Genomic DNA, 18765 nt, shown 5'->3' with positions numbered 1-18765 from the left:
TATATCATATACCGCCGTGAAGGCTGTGGAGTGGTCATTGCAATTGCTAGCTACGACCATCCAAATCAGGTGTCCCAAAGACACACTTCAAAAACAGACGGAAGCACTACAGCCCACACTCCCACGTACGCATCAACTTCCACGTATTGAAATACGGGTTTTCTCAGCCGTACAAACGCGAAGAAGAACTATCTGTACATCCACGGCTGCGGAAACATCAGGCTCAACTACAAACGCGTAGTTCGTATGTGACTAAACCAGTGGGTTGCTATAAGCTATGTCGTCTCCCACGATGGTACCCACACCCACAGTAGGACCCACCAGTGGATTGCACCACATGCGCCACACCCAGACCAAGTGGAGCACAGTCATTGCGAGAGTCTTGGTCGTATCTATGGCAGTGTACCTCACACTGTACGAGGGCGTGTGCGTCCTAGAAGACAGGGAAGGCTTTGTGTAGTAGAGCCTTGCGTGATGTATTGTATAGTAATGGCTGTAGTATAACAGTCCCGGACTAACTCGCTCGTATATGAGAGTGCGCACGATGGTTTCTATAGCATGCACTGAACACCACACGGTGCTATTCAGAGCCATTTCCATACAGGCTGTAGTACGTACACAACACAACAAATAAGCGTTAGACTATACCTTGTGCTGCATCCGGTCAGGTCGATAGTTTCAATATACGGACACGCTTGGGCAATGTACGCCACAGTAGTCTCCTGCACATGTGTTTTGTATTCGAATCGTGGGTATCCATTCGCACCAGCTGAGTAGGTAAAAAGTGGGAGCATGGGCAGCCTGAATTAGCTCTGGCCAATTCTCGGGAGGACTATGTAGGCCAGGATGATACTACCTTCTCAGTCCATACTCTATTGTTGGGCTATGACCTGATTGCAGACTCAAACTATGCTTCGCCAGATATCTCTGTACTGCACATTCCTAAGTTCAGCTCGGAACTTTCGAGCGCAAACAGACCGCAACGACCTCCCAACGTAGACTACAACAAACGCATAACAAGACCACAAGGACCTGACATATTTAGCAGAGCACTACACCATACTATTGAGTAGTGCGGTACATACATAGCAGAGCACTACACCTTACAATTGAATAGTGCGGTAGAGCCAACTACAACTAACAACATACCCGCATTACAACTAGCAACACACGCGCGTTACAACTTTACAACTCGCAACACACACGCGTTACAACTAGCAACACCCGCGATTGCCCATTCCTGCGAATACGCATACTGCAGGTACCTTCTGGTGCAGTGTGTAACTTAGGGACTCTTCTGCACCCAGACGGATATTGTGGTCCAGCGAAAGGCGTCGCAACCGTTTGAATCTCGGCCGGTGCGAGAGAAGGTCGATATATTTCGTTAACCCGATGGGACCATGCTGTGGAATGTGTGATACAGACCTCCGAGATTTAATGATGTGCATAACACGCCTCGATGTAGATTGATACGAACTCAGAAGTTTAAGAAAGTTGCGTGTACTCATTGTACTGGAACTAACCGAACCAGGGAATCCTATACGTGACTGTCGCGAATATGCGCACTAATCTACAAGCAACTGTTCAAGGAGGGAGAGAGGGGGGAAATCAGTGCCACAATAGGTTTACGAAAATATTAACACCTCTCAACAAAGGGCTACGTGTCTTTCTGTAGGTCTGTAGGTCAGCAGAAGATTCTCTTCAAGCAGATTCTAACTATACCAGCACACCACAGAGTACATTTTCGCGCAGCAACCCGTAAGAGTATACATCTACACAGAAAATAGAATTTGTATCAACATTCCAGCGGCTAAGATACGCGTGAGGACATCAATGTCAATGCACCCAAAAAATATCGTACCTGGGCCTTGTTTGCGCTTTGCAGTGATTGGGACAGGAAAGTGCGATCAAAGGCTGTCCACTACATGGGGTCTCGCACCATGACACTCCACGCCTTACACACCGTGGCCATCCGCAACAGTTGCCATTGGGGGAGAAACTGGAACACTCTGACCCACAGCTCAGGGGGAAGTATTACTGTGGCATAGCCAGACGTCACATGAGTCATTCTGGATCAGGCGAATGAGTTCAACGGATTAATGGTTGCCTAACAAACCCCCTGCGTGAGGACGATGGTGTGCCAGCTGAGGTAGGGATGTGAACAAATTCAAGCTTCCTGTTGGTATACCGCGTTTGTGTACTTGATAGTCTGAATGCGATGGCAATCGATTGTCTCAACAGAGGCCAAGCACGCCTTCGCCCACAACAAACCCAACCGATAAGGATGCGATTGGCTTATTTACGGACCGCAAAATTCAGCTTGCTGTAAAAGTTGCTATTTTCGTTCGGCTGCCGATATAATCAGACGTGATTGCATATATTTATTGGAAGGAAGCATGCATCCGGGGTTGATAGATTCGCATATACAACTATCATGTCATCTGCATGTATTGTTATCATACACACAAACATATATTCATATTAATCACACACGTACTATTAAAGTACAAGTAAGCACTATCGACCAAACACATAAGATCCCACGATCTATGACCTACGTACTACGTCTTGCGACATACGTCTTACGCAGTTAATTGCCGACAATTCCAAGGAGAAGTGAAGAATGATGTAATAATATGTAACTCTGTTCAGAAATTCCGAATATTACTCCGGTGAGCTTTTTCTGCTCATGCATTTTTCCTTTTCATTGATCAATCGATGCTTTTTCTTCTGACCGAACTAAAAATAGAATTGTATTTGCCGGAATTTCCTGAGGGGGGGGTCTGGGGACTGGAAAGTAAAAACTAAAAGAACCACGTGTATGTAACGCTAATATCAATATATCATAATAAGTAGGTCATATTGAGCAGACATGGGCAGATATTATATAAATATCTTCTCTTGCACTGCAAGTAACATAGACAGCTGATTACACTTCGAATATATTCTCTCCCATATTTGTGTCACGTTGAGGGTCTAACCACAGCCTTAAACCATGAAAATCACCAGACATAAAGCGGCGCGTAGGACGCTGGCGTTCTACAAGTCTCGGTTTGGACTACACGAACCGTATCAAGTGCTCGTAGATGCAACATTCTGTCAAGCCTCATTGGAATGTAAAATATACATCAAGGATCAACTGACCACATACTTTGGGGGATCAGTTAGCTTGTTCACATCGCCCTGTATAGTTGAAGAGGTGCGTAAGCTGGGATCAGAGTTTAGCGGCGCTCACCTTATCAACAAAAAGTTCGAATGGCGACGGTGCAGGCACGCCATCGGAACAAAGAACGCCAGAGAGTGTGTGCAGGATCTAATTGGACAGGAAAATAAATTCAGACTTATTGTAGCCACACAGGACACTACACTGAAGGAAGCTCTGAGAGAAGTACCAGGTACGTTCACCCCCTTCCGTATTAACGCATATGTATCGTTGATCTGTTATAACGAGTATTGTACCACTGATCACAGACTACTATATATATATATATATATGTGTGTGTGGGTGTGTATGTATGTATGTATGTATGTGTGTACGTACATATGTATGTATGTATGTATGTTTGTATGTCTGTATGTATGTATGTATATATATATATATAAATGTGTATATGTATGTGCGTTCGCGTGCGCAAGCGCGTGTGTGCCTGTTTGCTTGTGCTTGTATATGTGTATGCGTGTATGTGCATATATATATATTTATATATGTATATATATGCATAAAAAATAATACTATATATATATATACATATATATATATTAATATATATATATTAATATATACACATTAATATATATATATATGCATATAAATATAATATATATATACATATATACATGTATGTATATAAGTATATATATGTGTGTGTGTGTATGTGTGTGTTCGTATTTGTGGCTATTTGTACCTGATTATATTTTATATTTATATATATACATACATATATATGTGTGTGTATGTATATATGTAAATGTACCCCTATGTATATATTTTATGGGTCTTTGCTTGTATGTTTGTATATATATATATACATATATGTATATATATATTAATATATATACATGTATATGTATACATATATATATACTGCATATGTGGTATACGACTGCTTATGTGGTATACTGCATATATGTACTGCATATGTGGTGTCCCGTGACGGAGTACATTTTTTGTCTGCCGAAGTGCTTTATATTTGAGTATTTGCACCGTGTGCGCCGTTTGTTTGTGTGTAGTTGTCAAATGCAGGGCTACACTCGACGCGTTGACAGCATGCAGGCAGAATGTACATATAATCCTATAACATGTGCGTACAGGTGACTGTGAGTGTACAAAACATCCACCTGTCAGTTTAAATGACGCATGTGATGGGCAGTTTACATACAGACGCTCATGGCCGTCAGTCGAACACCCGAACACACGCATATCCCAACACCAGCACACCTGACATTCGGAGAGACTTGTGTTCCTGTCCCGTTCTGCGATTGGGTTGTAATGGTGCCTGCTACTCACTAGCCATACATGTGTTATTGACGTATGCTTGACCACACACTATAACACGTGGCAGTGTCACATTCAACGGTGTGGCCATCCACACCCCGTGCGCGTGATCGTACGCCTCGTCTCATACAATCACCCGGTGGCCTGTGTCTATCGCAGGAGTGCCTATTGTGTACATCAACTACAACGCACCCATTCTCGAGCAGCCGTCACCCGCATCCAAAGGATTGGCATTGGCTGTGACGGAGAAAAAATCCCAAATGAGAGATGCGGAGGTGGGCTTTCTGAATTCAATCATCCCCGAAGCGGAGAAGAAAGAGGTGTGTGTGTGTATGTGGTACCTGCTGCAAGAGCTTCTCTAGTTGCGTTAGGCTGTGCAGCAGTAGTTGTTGGTGGCTGACGATGCCTTGTGGTCACAGGGGCAGTCACGTGTGCCTATCTGTTAAGTTGTGGGATTGCTGCACTTGGTCTATGTACACATTGCCCTGTAGTCTCCTGTGTGTCTGGTGTAGTGTTATGTGGAGTGTATTGCCTTGTGGCCACAGGGGCAGTCACGTGTACCTATCTGTTAAGTGATGGCATTGCTGCACTTGGTCTATGTACCGTTGCCCTGTAGTCTCCTGTGTGTCTGGTGTAGTGTTATGTGGAATGTATTGCCTTGTGGCCACAGGGGCAGTTACGTGTACCTATCTGTTAAGTGATGGCATTGCTGCACTTGGTCTGTGTACCGTTGCCCTGTAGTCTCATGTGTGTCTGGTGTAGTGTTCTGTGGAGTGTATGGGCAATTGAATACTGGGCGTGGTCTACCTTCTCTACATATGGCGTTCGTCGCAGCAGTTCAGAGCCCAAGGCGCAGCGATGCACCGTCTTGTACCGAACTATGCTTCATCTCAGAGACTGATCGCTGGAGTGTGTATGACTTAGTTGGATTGTCATAGTTTACTGTCCTTGTATATACCATGAACATGCCAACACCTACCACGGGACACCCTGGGGCCAGGCAATACGGGCAGACCTTGCAACAGGACCATTTACGGGCACACCTTTGCAACAGGGCCATTGTATATCTGTAATGTATTGTCTGATGGACTCATAAGCCCTTTTTCTGGCACTTTAGGAACCTGAACTTAAACCGAGAAAGAAAAAGAAGGCCAATTCGCTGTCATCAATGAAGCCGAAGGCCGAGCGGTTGGCGGAGGAGAAGGAACGCAAACGGCTGAAAAACCAAAAGAAAACCCTGAAGAAGAAGGCACGCCTGCTAGCACAGCAGCAACCACCCGCAGCACAGACTGAAGGGACAGAGACAAAGGCAGAGCCAACGGAAGCCAAGCAGCACACACCACCCGACCACGTGGCCACACCACCAGCCGAGCATGCACAGCACACGCAGCACACGGGTGAAAGCGCAGCGACTGAGACTACCACCGAGGAAGCACCTGTGCGCAATGGGGTGGGCAGCACGGCAGAAGGTGGGGTAACGAGCGCAGGAGAAGCACGCGAGGAAGCACTGGGGAAGGCACCCTGTGGCGCAGACGCAGCAGCAGACAGTGACATGGGCGATGGGGGGAAGACGGAGACGTCAGCGACACACCACAGACAGAGCCAACCCAGGGCTGGCACTGGTGAGGAGACCATGTGCGATGGGGCGAATAAGACACTCTCTGCCGAGACAGATGGGGCAATATGCGCTAACACGGAACAAAGCGTCTCGGCTCCAGTACCCACTGCCAAGGGAAAGAAGCGCAGGGCCTCCAAGCGAAGGGGCGGCAAGAACAAGAAGGCCAAGGTAGACCCTGCAGCCGCTGCAAGCTCATGACACTGTGGTCGTGCGATGGCTCTCTCGGAGACCAACAAGTGGGTTGGTTGGCTTTTGTAAAGCGTGTACCGGAGTTCACCTTGGTTTACCGACAGACGTTTCAACGCCTATTGTTTGCCCACAACCGGTATGAATAAACGCATGTATGTTGCCGCTGCCGCTGGCTGAGGTATCTGTGCATAGTAAATCTGTGTATTATCACAACTGCCCACTTCAGTCTAAGAAACAAATGTTAACACCTGAAGGTTGTGGAAGCTCGGCCGAATTCCGTGTTATGTTATCGGAAGGTGCATACCCCCCATCACGAGGCACTCTATCTCCGGAATTAGACACGCGCGTGAAGTTAATGCATCGCATTCAATGGACGCACAAATGCACGATTACCCGTACTATGATACCAGCTGGATGGGAGCAGCGAGAGAAGAGATTTATTAAACAGTTACGTGCAGAACTACACATACTTACAATACGGTTTGCCCATTGTCCTCGCTCCCCTGGCTCATCTTCAATACTCGTTAATGTGAAATGCAGCTACACATCAGTTAATGTGAGGCTGAGAAGGGCGAGTGCTGACTCCTGATTCCGTACAGCTCCTGTAACAGTGGCACAGACTCTGCATAGCGGCCCGGGCCCTGTGGAGTGTGGTCATGGGACACATGGACAGTGGACGACGGCTGTGGTGAGTGACTCTCAGGGGAAGGCGAGCTGTATGAGAGCTGTAAGTTGAGGCAATGAGTGGACGGCCAAGCGTTGCTGTGAATAATAAATGTATTATGTTGAACGAGTCGGTTGAATCTTTTGTTCGTTGTTTTTTTTCTCAAATACAGAGGTCGGAGATGTCCCAAAAAAACAAAACAAACTCGAGTCACATAAATACCCACTATATTTATTTATATTTACTTTACACTCATTTTCTACTCTATTAGTATTTAACATTATACAATTACAACACCGTCTCAACTACACTATTATCAATATTATACAATTTATAGAACACAGTCTCAGCTGTCAATTATGAGTTATTAAGGCAGCATTCCCCAAGACTCGATAGTCCACACTCCGCAGTCCAGTCTTCTCACCTACACACTACAGCTCAGTCTTCTCACCTACACTCTACAGCTCAGCTTCTCACCTAGTACAGCTCAGTCTTCTCACCTACACTCCTTTGAAGCCTTGCAATTTGCAGTCATTGTAATCTCCACTCTCGCGCACTTACAATTTCGCATAGTCACTCCGCTTCAGTAATAGACCGACTACTCTTGGCCGTCTCCTCGCAAATATTATTAGAACGACTTTTGTCTCTGGCATCGAGAAACGAAAATGAGGTATCTGCAATTACGTTGCTATGAATCGTACTATCAGTCCGGATCTCTATATCAAATTGGGAAACCTAGTTCGCGTAGAACGAAGTACGGCCGAAATATATAGATACGAATTCTCGGCAAGCAACCGTTAGCGTTGTATAAGGTTGACCCTACTAAATACTTCACCTTTAACATAATTGCAAAACTATTGACTTTCCATACGACACAAACCACACCAGATGTTCTTGTCCTCTTGAGATCTGGAAATTGTGCCCCGATGAAGCAGCTCACTGATCTAGCAACAGCTCCAGGATGCGCACTACATCAACTACCAACTCTAGTCAGTACAACATGCTATTACTGAACAGAATAAAATTGCCTTTTCTATTGAAATATTCTTGCTATGATCCGATCTTTTCATTGACCGTCAGTTGGTGGTGCAGGTTAACCAGCCACACTCTCATCTGATGGTCGTGTATTTGCAATCGGGCAAGTCTTTCCGGACAATGGTAGGGAGTTGTGACCCTAGCTGTGCAACCAGAGTAAGCGAACAGCTTGACCATGGCAAATCTAGTCTAGCTCGAACTCGTACAGTATGTTAAATAAATGCACCTTGCAAGAGACTTCCTGACGTTTCAAATCTAAAAATAACACAAGTTGCCTTTTTATTAAAGTTCTAACTGGACCAGTTGTCTTTGCAACAAATAGAGAAGTAGATAAATTAGGGTTACTTGTCACTCTAAAACCTATTCAGGGAATAGGTCTGTTTCTGACATGTCCGCTTGCAAGTGCTTTTCGCATTCTTCGATAATTGAACGATCAAGCTTCTCATTATAGTGAACGACAATGGCTCAGGATTTTTGCATAGTTGTTTATGAAAACTGCTGATGTAATTCCTCCCAACGGTAGTTAGTGGCCAGTGGTACCGCTGATGTTGGATGTGATTCGTGCTACAGTGGGTCGAGCAAATGCAGCAAACGTAAGCCCAAGTCCCCGCTTGTATTTTCGAAGATAGTCATGTACATGGAGTTTCAAGTTTGAACACCTGTTACAACAGTGTCGATTTAAAGCACTCATATCGGTTCACAATGGACACTGCCTCTGCGTACGGTAAGACCTATGGTACCTTGTGCAACAGTAACAATATAGCCGCACTTAACATCACATCCGGAGAACCCGGTTGCAATTTCAAGGTCTCCTTTTCTCACTCAGGCTCTGATGGCAACAATAAATTGTTGTGTATATCGGAATGTATACTATGTGAGAAAGTTGTTTAATCGGAATGTACAAGAAGATCACAAACAACACAGTTTAAAGGGTATATGGAGTGTATCTACTAGATTGTATCGTACATGCCTTTTTTTCTTGTGACATACAAGCATTGTCTTTTATATATGCGAAATTCGATACCCGTATAAGCACATGAATTTAATAGGGATCTTCCACATCCGGTACTTGGTGAGCTTGGTGATTTAAACGACTTTTGAACGTCAGTAAAAAGTGTACGTAAAGCCTGTTTGTAAACTCGACATACTTTTAGTGGCATTGTACTTCTATTCATATTATGTACCCTGCCTTGCTCTCAAGGATTCATGATGACTTGAACACCATAGTGATCAGAAATATGCACACCCTCATAGTCTTCAGAGGCATTGTACTTCTTGTTCATAACGATCTTGGCCTCATATCGATCGGCGTCGCGGGGAAAAGCTTCACCACGCACATATATATAGTCCAGCAACATCTTTCTCTGATCATTGCTGCCCAGTGTCTCGCAGTCAATACAAGTATTGTGGCCACAGATGTTGGTGTTACCATCGAAATAATTGTTTGCCGCGTCCATAGGCATATCCCACGTAGCCTCGAAGTCCTGATTCACGTAGATGCCCCATCAACCTAGCTCAATAAGCTTGTCAGAGGAGGTAACTCCATTGGTGTCATCAGTGTTAGGGTTTTGTGCGATACTGCGGCGCTTTTGGGCCCACAGTTCAAATCACCTGCCAACAACCATTCAGTTACTCCCTCCGCTTCACGTGCTGCGACATGGTTCGTAATCGTTTCAAACTGTGTTTGTTGTTCTTTGCCCTCGACAGCGACATGTGTACATACAATGCCCCCCTTCACCCCATCCACTTCGTACTCAGCAGATATATATGCCCGGGGAACCACAGCCCATTCCAAGGTGTTGCCCTCGTTGTTAGTGAGGGGTACCTTAGACCACAAGGCCAAACCGTACAAGAAAGACTCGAAGGCTTGATCGTTAGGCAAGCGTTTGGTGCTGCCCCTCATACAGTTTGCCATCCTCTTGATATTTCCAGATGATCCAGCGTTGATAAGACATCCATAACATGACTTGTCATTGTAAATGGAATCAAACATCACCGGAGCCTCCACTTCCCAGCATTCCAAAAGTGTAAATAGATCATCCACCAGGTCTTCATATCCCTTGCCAGTCATATCGATGGCCGCGTTGAACTTGTCTTTGCAACTCTCCATGTTGACAAGCTGAAGAAGCGCCCCAATTGTTTTAGTAGGGCATAGACTGGGAACATCCTCGCCGTTTTCTCTCATTTTCATTTCCTCTTTGTTGAAGAAGTAGGCGTACGGATACCGCGTGGTCCATTCTTTATCAGATAGCAAGAGCTCGACGTCTTTTCCATACCACAGCTCATTCTGACAGAAAAATTTAAGTGTATACCTCGTCCCTGAGTGCGTCGACAAATAACCCTCTGCGCTCATCGTAATTGGCGACTGCGCCGAATAATCCAGTGTTGATGGTTGTAATTGATTTCTCTGTAACCTGTCGCTTGGAGCGAGACATAGTTTGGGTAGTCGATTCGCCAGCGATGTTGACACCGTTGTTTGAAGAAAACGGGATTGACACGGCTGCCGCAATACAACCAGCCATTACTAATCCCACGGCGACCAAGAACCCCATATTCTGTAGAGATTATGTGAAGTATGGATAGAATGTATACAAATAGTGGGCGCATGTGCAATAATAATCAGCTAAGTAGCCCTTATTTATAGTATCACACCTACAAATTGAAATAAATGCATAGTCAAATGTGAGCTACAACGTACCTTGTAAACGGGTCTATGAGTGTTCTCTAGTTTCATCTCGTAATCAACATTGGCACTGCTACCGAGCTCGACCCTGGACTCCATACCCTGGACTCCATCTTCATATTGATAGAATATGTGAAGTGATGCAAAATGTGGTGATTCAATAGAACGTATTGACGAGCTCGTATTTACGCGAATGGGCAAAGCATATTAACAATATCCACACCCGTGTGACTATGATTGTTGAGTTTTCTCTCAACCTCATCGTTTGATAAAATTCTGTTCTATTTAGTATATTACTTCAGTATGGGATTTTCCACTTCCCACATGATATTTAGAGGAAAATCAGAAATGGCCTCACAAATATTTTTTTTCTTCCCTTTTTCAAAAAACTCTCACGAAATTCTCTTTTTGGTTATAAAAAAAAGTATATTTGTTAAATTCCCTCAACCACGTTTGGATTGCACTCTCTCGACTTCAATTCAGCAATTTATAAATAGCTGTATATGGTAAAAAGTAAAAAAACTAATAGAAATTGTATTTTTTTAAACAAAAGGAATAGATATTTTATATTTTTTATACCCTTTTCAGTCCTATTTACACTTGCAGCGACAGGCTTAAGCCTTTCAGCCCTGGCCGGGCCTGGGGCCCTGGGCAGTAGGCCAGTATGTAGAGCTATTATAGATATTCGGTTATTTACTATTATAGATTATGGCCGAATGTCATGGACAGACCGTGATAGAAATGTCAAACATGAAACATCACACATGTCGTCGCGACATTTTTATATAAACCCTAAAACAAAATAGGTGTATTGTATGACAATATGACAAAAAAAACCCCCCCAAAAAATGTCGGTCAAAAAACAAAAAGACAATTTTCAGTGTCGTTTACTAGCTCTAATGTGAACTGTCAGTACTCAGGTACATGGCCTATGAAAAAAGAACAAGGAGGCTGTGTCAGGTCTTACATTACTGATTTTCTGGTAAACGACACCATCTTTTTGGTTGTTTTGGTTGATACTTGTGACTTTGTCTGACACAATGAGACCAAGAGAGTAAGAGTTCAAGACTCCATGACTAAGCTCAATACGTTTTGCCTATATGCGATAACTTTAAACGTAAACGCAAAAATAATCTATAAAAAAAGCGTCTTAAAGTCTATGGGGGGCAAATCGACCATGAAAATTTCTCAAATTTGCACCTGAGAAATTGACTTTTTTTTTTAAATGAAAAGCCGATTTGAAACTATTCACAACTGACACAGTGAAAAATAGGACAATTCGTGACAGTTAGGCCGCCTCAAAAAAAGTACCTTTTTGTAAACCCATATGTAGGACTACACCAGGATAAACTTTGAACGTAAACGCTTTGTAATGTTTTTTGTTTTTTTGTTTTTTTGCGCTTTAACGGGAAACGTAATGAGGAGTCTGAGAGTGAGTCAGTGAGAGATCCAGGGCGGCCGGGCGGGCCAATACATACTTCTATATTTTTAATATGTTTTCTTTTTTTGTTTTGTTTTAAAAAGAAAACAAGATTTATTTCCTAAAACATCCCGTATGATAAATAGCAATGCAGAGCAGTATACAGAGTAAAACAAGCACCAAATTATTACCTAATTTAGTAATAAATATTTGGGTTAGGTTTTGTCCACAGTTCTAGTCGAGTACAGAGTACAGACTACGGTAAATACTTGGGTTGGTATACGACAACGACATACACCCCTGAAAAGTTTCGTCGCGACATGTATGACATGTCGTCTCGATATGTGAATGTAGGCTACGATACAGCCACCAGTAGACCTGCCGACACCAGGTCGCGACCGACATGTCCTACAAAATGTCGCCGCGACATGTATGACATGTCGTTTGCCCAAATGTCGGCATCGTTTACCAACTACCTCACTACTGACTACAGACTATGCTTTTTAAAAAATACTCACTACAGACATAATCGGTAAATTTTGTTTTGAATACAAAAGAAAGCCGACTTTTATCATTTATGCCACGTAAGTACCCCTCTATAAAATTATTTGAAAAACAAGCAGAACATGCTGGAAGGTGTAGGGGGGTATTGTCTGGGCCCTCGGCTCTCGAGTCCTTGACATAATGAGTTCTGCACTGGCTCCTGGTGTACAAGAACTTACTTATGTGTGAAAGTACATACCGAGAATCTCTAGCTTACTTCGACTGGTTGCAAAGTACAATTTCGACTACATGGTCGGATATGGTATACACCCTTTTCGCACAACCGCGTAGAATGTCACCGGCCGAGCAAAATGATATCAGTACATTTACACTGCACTTCAAAGTCATTGTATGAAACATGCGTGTCTGTGGTAGCCAAACAGGAGAAAATTGACCGTGACAGCTTCAACAGCTGTTCGCATCTGTCCTCACAGCTTCCTCGTATCATGAGCAGAGCTAGGTGAAACGCCATGTGCTGGTTGTGGTTGGTAAGAGAGCAGCTACTTCAATAAGTCCAAGTTGCCAAACGGATGTTTTATATTCTTACTGGATCAAAGATTGAGCTGCCAGAGCATCTCATAAGCGACTGTAAACAACAGCCATTTGTAAACTTAGAATTTCAACTGCAGTGCGAATGACGCTAACATCGGATCCTCAAGATGCTCTTTTTCAGAAGAAATCCTGGTACTAAAAGTCTAACGTACGCTGCTTCTCGAGATTTTTTTTCAGAAGAATCCTCGGTACTAAGAATTTAAGGTATGCTGCTTCTCAAGATTTTTTTTTCAGAAGGAACCTTGGTACTGAGATATGGTGCTTCTCAAGATAATCTAAATTTACACCCGGCGCAATATGTATTTTAGGAGTGTTAAAGTGTGCCTAGTTGATGAACCAAATGAAGTGAACATTTGATAGTAGATATATAAATCAGTCAGGCTGTTGATATTCTCCTCATGGTTAGTCCTCGGTGAACTCTGAACTTGCTCAAAAGCAATCAATTTATACTGAAACAAATATATATATATATATATATATCTATATATATATATAATAAATATATATATATATGTATATATATACACATGTATATATAAATATATAAATATATATATAAATTTATATATGTGTGTGTGTGAGAGTATGTATATGTATAATATATATATATATATATTATGTGTATGTATGTATATGTATATGTATATGTATATGTATATGTATATGTATATGTATATTTACATGTATAATATATATACATATATATATATATATATATATTTATACATATATATATATTTACTTGTATAATATATATATATATATATATATACTGCACTAATCAATGAGTGGTCTGCTGAATTCATGGCCGGGATGCGCTACCTAAAACCCCCCGAATGCAGTAATATTGGTCTGCTGGGATACCAAAATAACAAATGTATTGATCGTCTACGAAACATGATGAATTTATCTTGACTTCGGAACGTTGTAAACTAGAGAGCGTGCACGCACACTCCTAACCCCAATGGTCAGGACAGTGTGCGTGCCACGGGATGCTCTGCTTGTGCCGTTGAGGCCATGACTGGTGTTACACCGTGTATCTCCACTGAGCAACGCTTCGGCTGTTCTCATGGCGGTGCATAGTGCAGTGAGACTACCCTCCCAACAGACATGTCGGCTGCTAGACGTACACCTCTCAGACAGACAGGGGCCAGTCTCTGGGTGCGGATGAGGTGCATGCACACAGTAGATACACTGCCACGTCCCTCGGGGTGGCTGAGTGCACTAGGACATGAAGTACAGCTGACCCAGAGGCGCTTGGGTGAGTGGGTCGCACTTGAGCCATTCCTCGTTGTCGTCGATGTAGACTCTGCGCAACGACACAGCAGTAAACAAATGAACAAATTAATCAGCGTCACAAACAGATACTCAGATCATCAACCAATCAGCAATAAGCTCAACGAACAGACACTCAGATCATCAACCAATCAGCAATCAGCTTAACGAACAGACACTCAGGTCATCAACCAATCAACGCAACGGAAACTATAGGACAAAGAAGCTCAACAGAGAGTCAGAGATAAAGGAGAACATGCCAACACTCACAGCACTTGCACAACATGTGTGTTCACATGTCCACAATGAAATCCTATCTGTAACAACCCCTCTCCAACTATGTATAATTTAGAAGGCTATGGTAACAACTCCTCTGCAACTGGCACGTGTGTGTGGGTTGGTGCTCATGTGCCTTTGTGTGCACTGAATGCACATGCACACATGGGGACGAGCGCACAAGAACGGGGGAGACCAATGGATGAATAGGGTAGCCCAAGCCATCGTACGACTACAGCGCAACAAACACAGAACATACGAAATGGACCCAGGTGTGTGCGTGCGTGCGTGTGTGGGTGTGTGAGAACGGGGAGGGGGGGGGGTATATGTAATGGAAACAAAAGTGGGGCAATCGCAATCACGCCTGTCCTGCAACTCCCATTTAAGGGCAAGGTGCACCAGCTATGTCTACACAGCTTTCGAGTGCAAATTAAATACAAATCTCTGCACAAACACAACATGCATTTAAATCCTTAATCCAACATAAATGGAGGCACTTATAATAGCGTACACTACATGCATCTTCACAAACACACACACACATATTAATATATACACATATACATACACATATATATATATACACATATACATATGCATATACACATATACACATATATGTAGCCATGTACTGTTGGCACGTACTTGTAGTTCTCTGGGTCCACTCGGATGGTTGGTGCGTAGTCGTTGAGTACCATGTCCTTCTTGCCAATGTTGCGCACGTTTCGCACAGGCTCTATGCGTCGCGTGAGATTATACTTCTCAAGTGTCTTCAGACTCACAGACGCCTGCGACAAACAAATTAGTGCAGTGGCATTGAGCATACAAATCATACAGTATGTGTTCTGGGCACATACGCAGACGACAATATGATGAACTTAAAAACTCAAAACCTTTAAACCCAAACCCTAGAACCCTAAAACCTGATAAGGCATACGCAGGTTATAAGGCATGCACTGCTAATCCGACCACAACTGATGTGGCTAAGTACAGAACGTCAGTTGCTATATAACCCTAAACCCTAAGACTTCAGTTGCGATGGTGTGCGCATGCGTCATTCGCTTACCTGACTCACAAATGTGATGTTTGACTTGGCAGTGGCTCCGCCCATAACACCTGCGACAACGCAAACAGCACAGATGACATGAGTGGGTGAGTGGGCAAGGAGGTATCACATTCACATGCATGGGTGGGAGGATGGGGTTCACACAAGCATACACGTACATACACACGCACACAAGCATACACATGCTTTCACAAGCATACAAGCATACACATGCTTTCACACGCACACACACATGCATACACACACATGCACACGCACAGACACACATACCAAACATTGGACGCATGTAGACAGGTTGTGGCGTGGGAATTGATGCGTTGGCGTCGCCCATCTGTGCCCACGCAATGCTCTGCACAGTGTGTGTGTGTGAGAGAGAGATGAGAGCGACACAGTCAGATGAGTGTGTAGTGAGAGAGTGTGTAGTGAGAGAGTGTGTGTACACATACGCACTCTGGTAATTGCCCCTCTCTCTCTGGTAATATCAATCGATATGCGCATACAGAGGCAAGCCGCGCTCAAACGTGTAATACTATCGGAGAGTGTGCGAGCGCGTAATAATATCAGAAAGAAACCATAGAACCCTAAAACTCAGTTCATATATATATATATATATATATATATATGTACATACATACATACATACATATATACATACATACATACATACATATATATCCTGAGTAATCAACAGAAACCTCTTAACCTTGCAACACAGCCCACTTACGCATAAACTCCATGTCTGATTCATATTAATAAAAAATTCCTCTTACAAAGGCATTCAAAGTAGAATCTAAACAATAAAACACACACACACATTATATATCTATATCTATATTTATATATGCACTTACGCCGCCCTTGAGAACCATGTCCGGCTTGGTGCCGAAGTAAGCGAAGTCCCACACCACCAGATCAGCCATCTTGCCCACCTCAACCGATCCCAACAGATGAGAGTACCCTACATGGCCATAAGACACATACAAGAACAGCAGGAGAAGGATAAGTACATATGTAACAATGTCAATGATGTAAGGAGAATGATAAGTACATATATAACAATGTGAATGATGTAAGAAGAAGGATAAGATGAGTGGATGGTGCACCATAGCCCAACGTGTGTGTGTTGCTACAGACGACTTATGTGCATCGGTTAAAGGGACAGTGCAAGTCATACCAGTGCACAGCCCCACAAACCTGTGGATGGCTACAGATGCGTGTGTGTAGGTAAATCTACAGCTGTGCGTCTGGATAGGTATATCTACAGCTGTACGTGTGTGCAGGTAAATCTACAGCGGTATGTGTGTAAGTAATTCTACAGCACAGTGTGTGAGATGTTGTACTGAGAATGCCTACCGTGTGTGATGGCTGGGTTGATGGTGTACTTGGAGATGTATCTTCTAACGCGCACATTGTCGTTCTTCTTGCCATGCGTCTCCTCGGGCAGTCTGTGCACAAGAAGTGGGATGATGTATCAGAGGAGATATATATATATATCTATATATTATATTATGTATATAGAGAGAGAGATAGAGATTTAGTAGTAACGTGTATGCGTACATCTGTGTACCTACATACGTGAACCATTGCATCTATATATATGTGCACGTAGTGCACATTTATACATTCCCACTACTTGTGCGCATATATACATACATCGAAGTATATATCTACGTGTACATACATACATATATATAATTTATATATATATATATATATATATTCATACATACATCTATGTACACATGTACACATACATAAATATATCCATGCACACATCTTTGAACTCATATACACCTGCACGTGCACATGCCTACATACACGTTACCTTCCGCGCTGGCGTTTCATCTTGCTGGCGGTCTGCCATGTGCGTGTGATGACTTCGCCCACTCGGCCCATGGCCTGTGAGTCTGACGACATCATACTGATGGCACCCATGTCATGCAGAATGTCTTCAGCCATGATGGTCTCCTCTGCAGCAGCACACAGAGATGTATCAGTGGGTGGTATATATCATGCGAAGGGTGGTAGATATAACATACAAAGAATGCTATATATTATATGGTACGAATGAATAAGGCATTGACCAAACAAGAACCATAAAAGGGTTTAGGGTTTCGGGTTTAGGGTATGACAATGGTAGATATGCAGTGCCGTTGAACAGTGGGCCAGTGCTACGCCTCTTACACAACAGACAGCCGAGACGAGCGACTGTCCACTAAACCCTATCCTAACCCTAAACTCTAGAGCTTAAACCCAAGGCACGACACAGAACCTGCGTTGCAAACCCCAAAACCCGACAAAAGCCGTCAAATACGCCATGGCACAACCGACACCTGAATTATTAGTGATTGGTGATTGGTGGTGCATAGTGTCATATAACCCAAATCTATATCATATAACCACCAAGTGTTGAATAAACTTGGTTTGAGGGGGTTTAAACCCTAAAACCCTAAAAACGTTTCAGATCTATACACTACTTACTAGCTGACAGATACACAGCTGGGCCCCGTTACGTGTGCCCATGATACGCGCCAACTGAAAACCCAAAGCCCTATACTAATCAACATACCTCGAATGCGCGAGTTGGCAAAGGCGACGTCTTCTGCGATTCGTCTGTCCAAGTGATGGCACACCTGTGAGCACAAGCAACGCAACACAGACGATCAGACACACAGCAGGTGACCATGTAGCTGTACTATACTACAACCACAGAGTACACCATACCATATGCAGGAGAATCAAACCCTAAACCCTGAGTTATATTCCCTCAGAGACAGCGACAGATTCAGACGGATGTGGTGAATAGTTGCTGATGTAATCTGCAAACCACACGCCTTTGACCACTGCAGTGCGATTGTAATAGGCATCTCTCGGAGTTGATATAGACACACAAACATACACACATATATATATATAAATATATATATATATATACATATATATACATAC

General features: G+C 43.3%; 4 protein-coding genes across 4 annotated transcripts in view; 1 reads left to right on the top strand and 3 right to left on the bottom strand.

Annotated features, from left to right (window-relative positions):
* Nucleotides 1–2995: 2995 nt before the first annotated feature.
* Nucleotides 2996–6584, top strand: SARC_08049 (hypothetical protein; the record flags this gene model as incomplete). The annotated part of the gene is made up of 3 exons (XM_014297990.1): nt 2996–3395; nt 4655–4815; nt 5613–6584. The coding sequence occupies 3 exons, from the start codon at nt 2996–2998 to the stop codon at nt 6309–6311; spliced, it is 1260 nt and encodes a 419-aa protein (XP_014153465.1). The 3' UTR covers nt 6312–6584.
* Nucleotides 6585–9197: 2613 nt separating this feature from the next.
* Nucleotides 9198–9464, bottom strand: SARC_08048 (hypothetical protein; the record flags this gene model as incomplete). The annotated part of the gene is made up of 1 exon (XM_014297989.1): nt 9198–9464. One exon carries the CDS (start codon nt 9462–9464, stop codon nt 9198–9200), a length of 267 nt encoding a protein of 88 aa, XP_014153464.1.
* Nucleotides 9465–9511: 47 nt separating this feature from the next.
* On the bottom strand, nt 9512–10783 carry SARC_08047 (hypothetical protein; the record flags this gene model as incomplete). The annotated part of the gene is made up of 3 exons (XM_014297988.1): nt 9512–10288; nt 10314–10556; nt 10700–10783. 3 exons carry the CDS (start codon nt 10781–10783, stop codon nt 9512–9514), a joined length of 1104 nt encoding a protein of 367 aa, XP_014153463.1.
* Nucleotides 10784–14052: 3269 nt separating this feature from the next.
* Nucleotides 14053–18765, bottom strand: part of SARC_08046 (urease subunit alpha) — a gene marked incomplete at its 5' end in the record, with an annotated part of 11827 nt that continues 7114 nt past the window's right edge. Inside the window, 8 exons of the mRNA XM_014297987.1 lie at nt 14053–14508; nt 15396–15538; nt 15817–15866; nt 16087–16165; nt 16668–16774; nt 17170–17261; nt 17642–17786; nt 18386–18449. Coding sequence (XP_014153462.1) covers nt 14424–14508; nt 15396–15538; nt 15817–15866; nt 16087–16165; nt 16668–16774; nt 17170–17261; nt 17642–17786; nt 18386–18449 — 765 coding nt within the window. The 3' untranslated portion in view covers nt 14053–14423. The remainder of the gene's footprint in view (nt 14509–15395; nt 15539–15816; nt 15867–16086; nt 16166–16667; nt 16775–17169; nt 17262–17641; nt 17787–18385; nt 18450–18765) is intronic.

The sequence above is a fragment of the Sphaeroforma arctica genome (genome assembly GCF_001186125.1).
Source record: "Sphaeroforma arctica JP610 unplaced genomic scaffold supercont1.686, whole genome shotgun sequence".
In the NCBI taxonomy this organism is placed as follows: Eukaryota; class Ichthyosporea; order Ichthyophonida; genus Sphaeroforma; species Sphaeroforma arctica.
The sequence above is the reverse complement of the archived record's forward strand: the minus strand, read 5'-3'. Positions and strand labels throughout refer to the sequence as shown.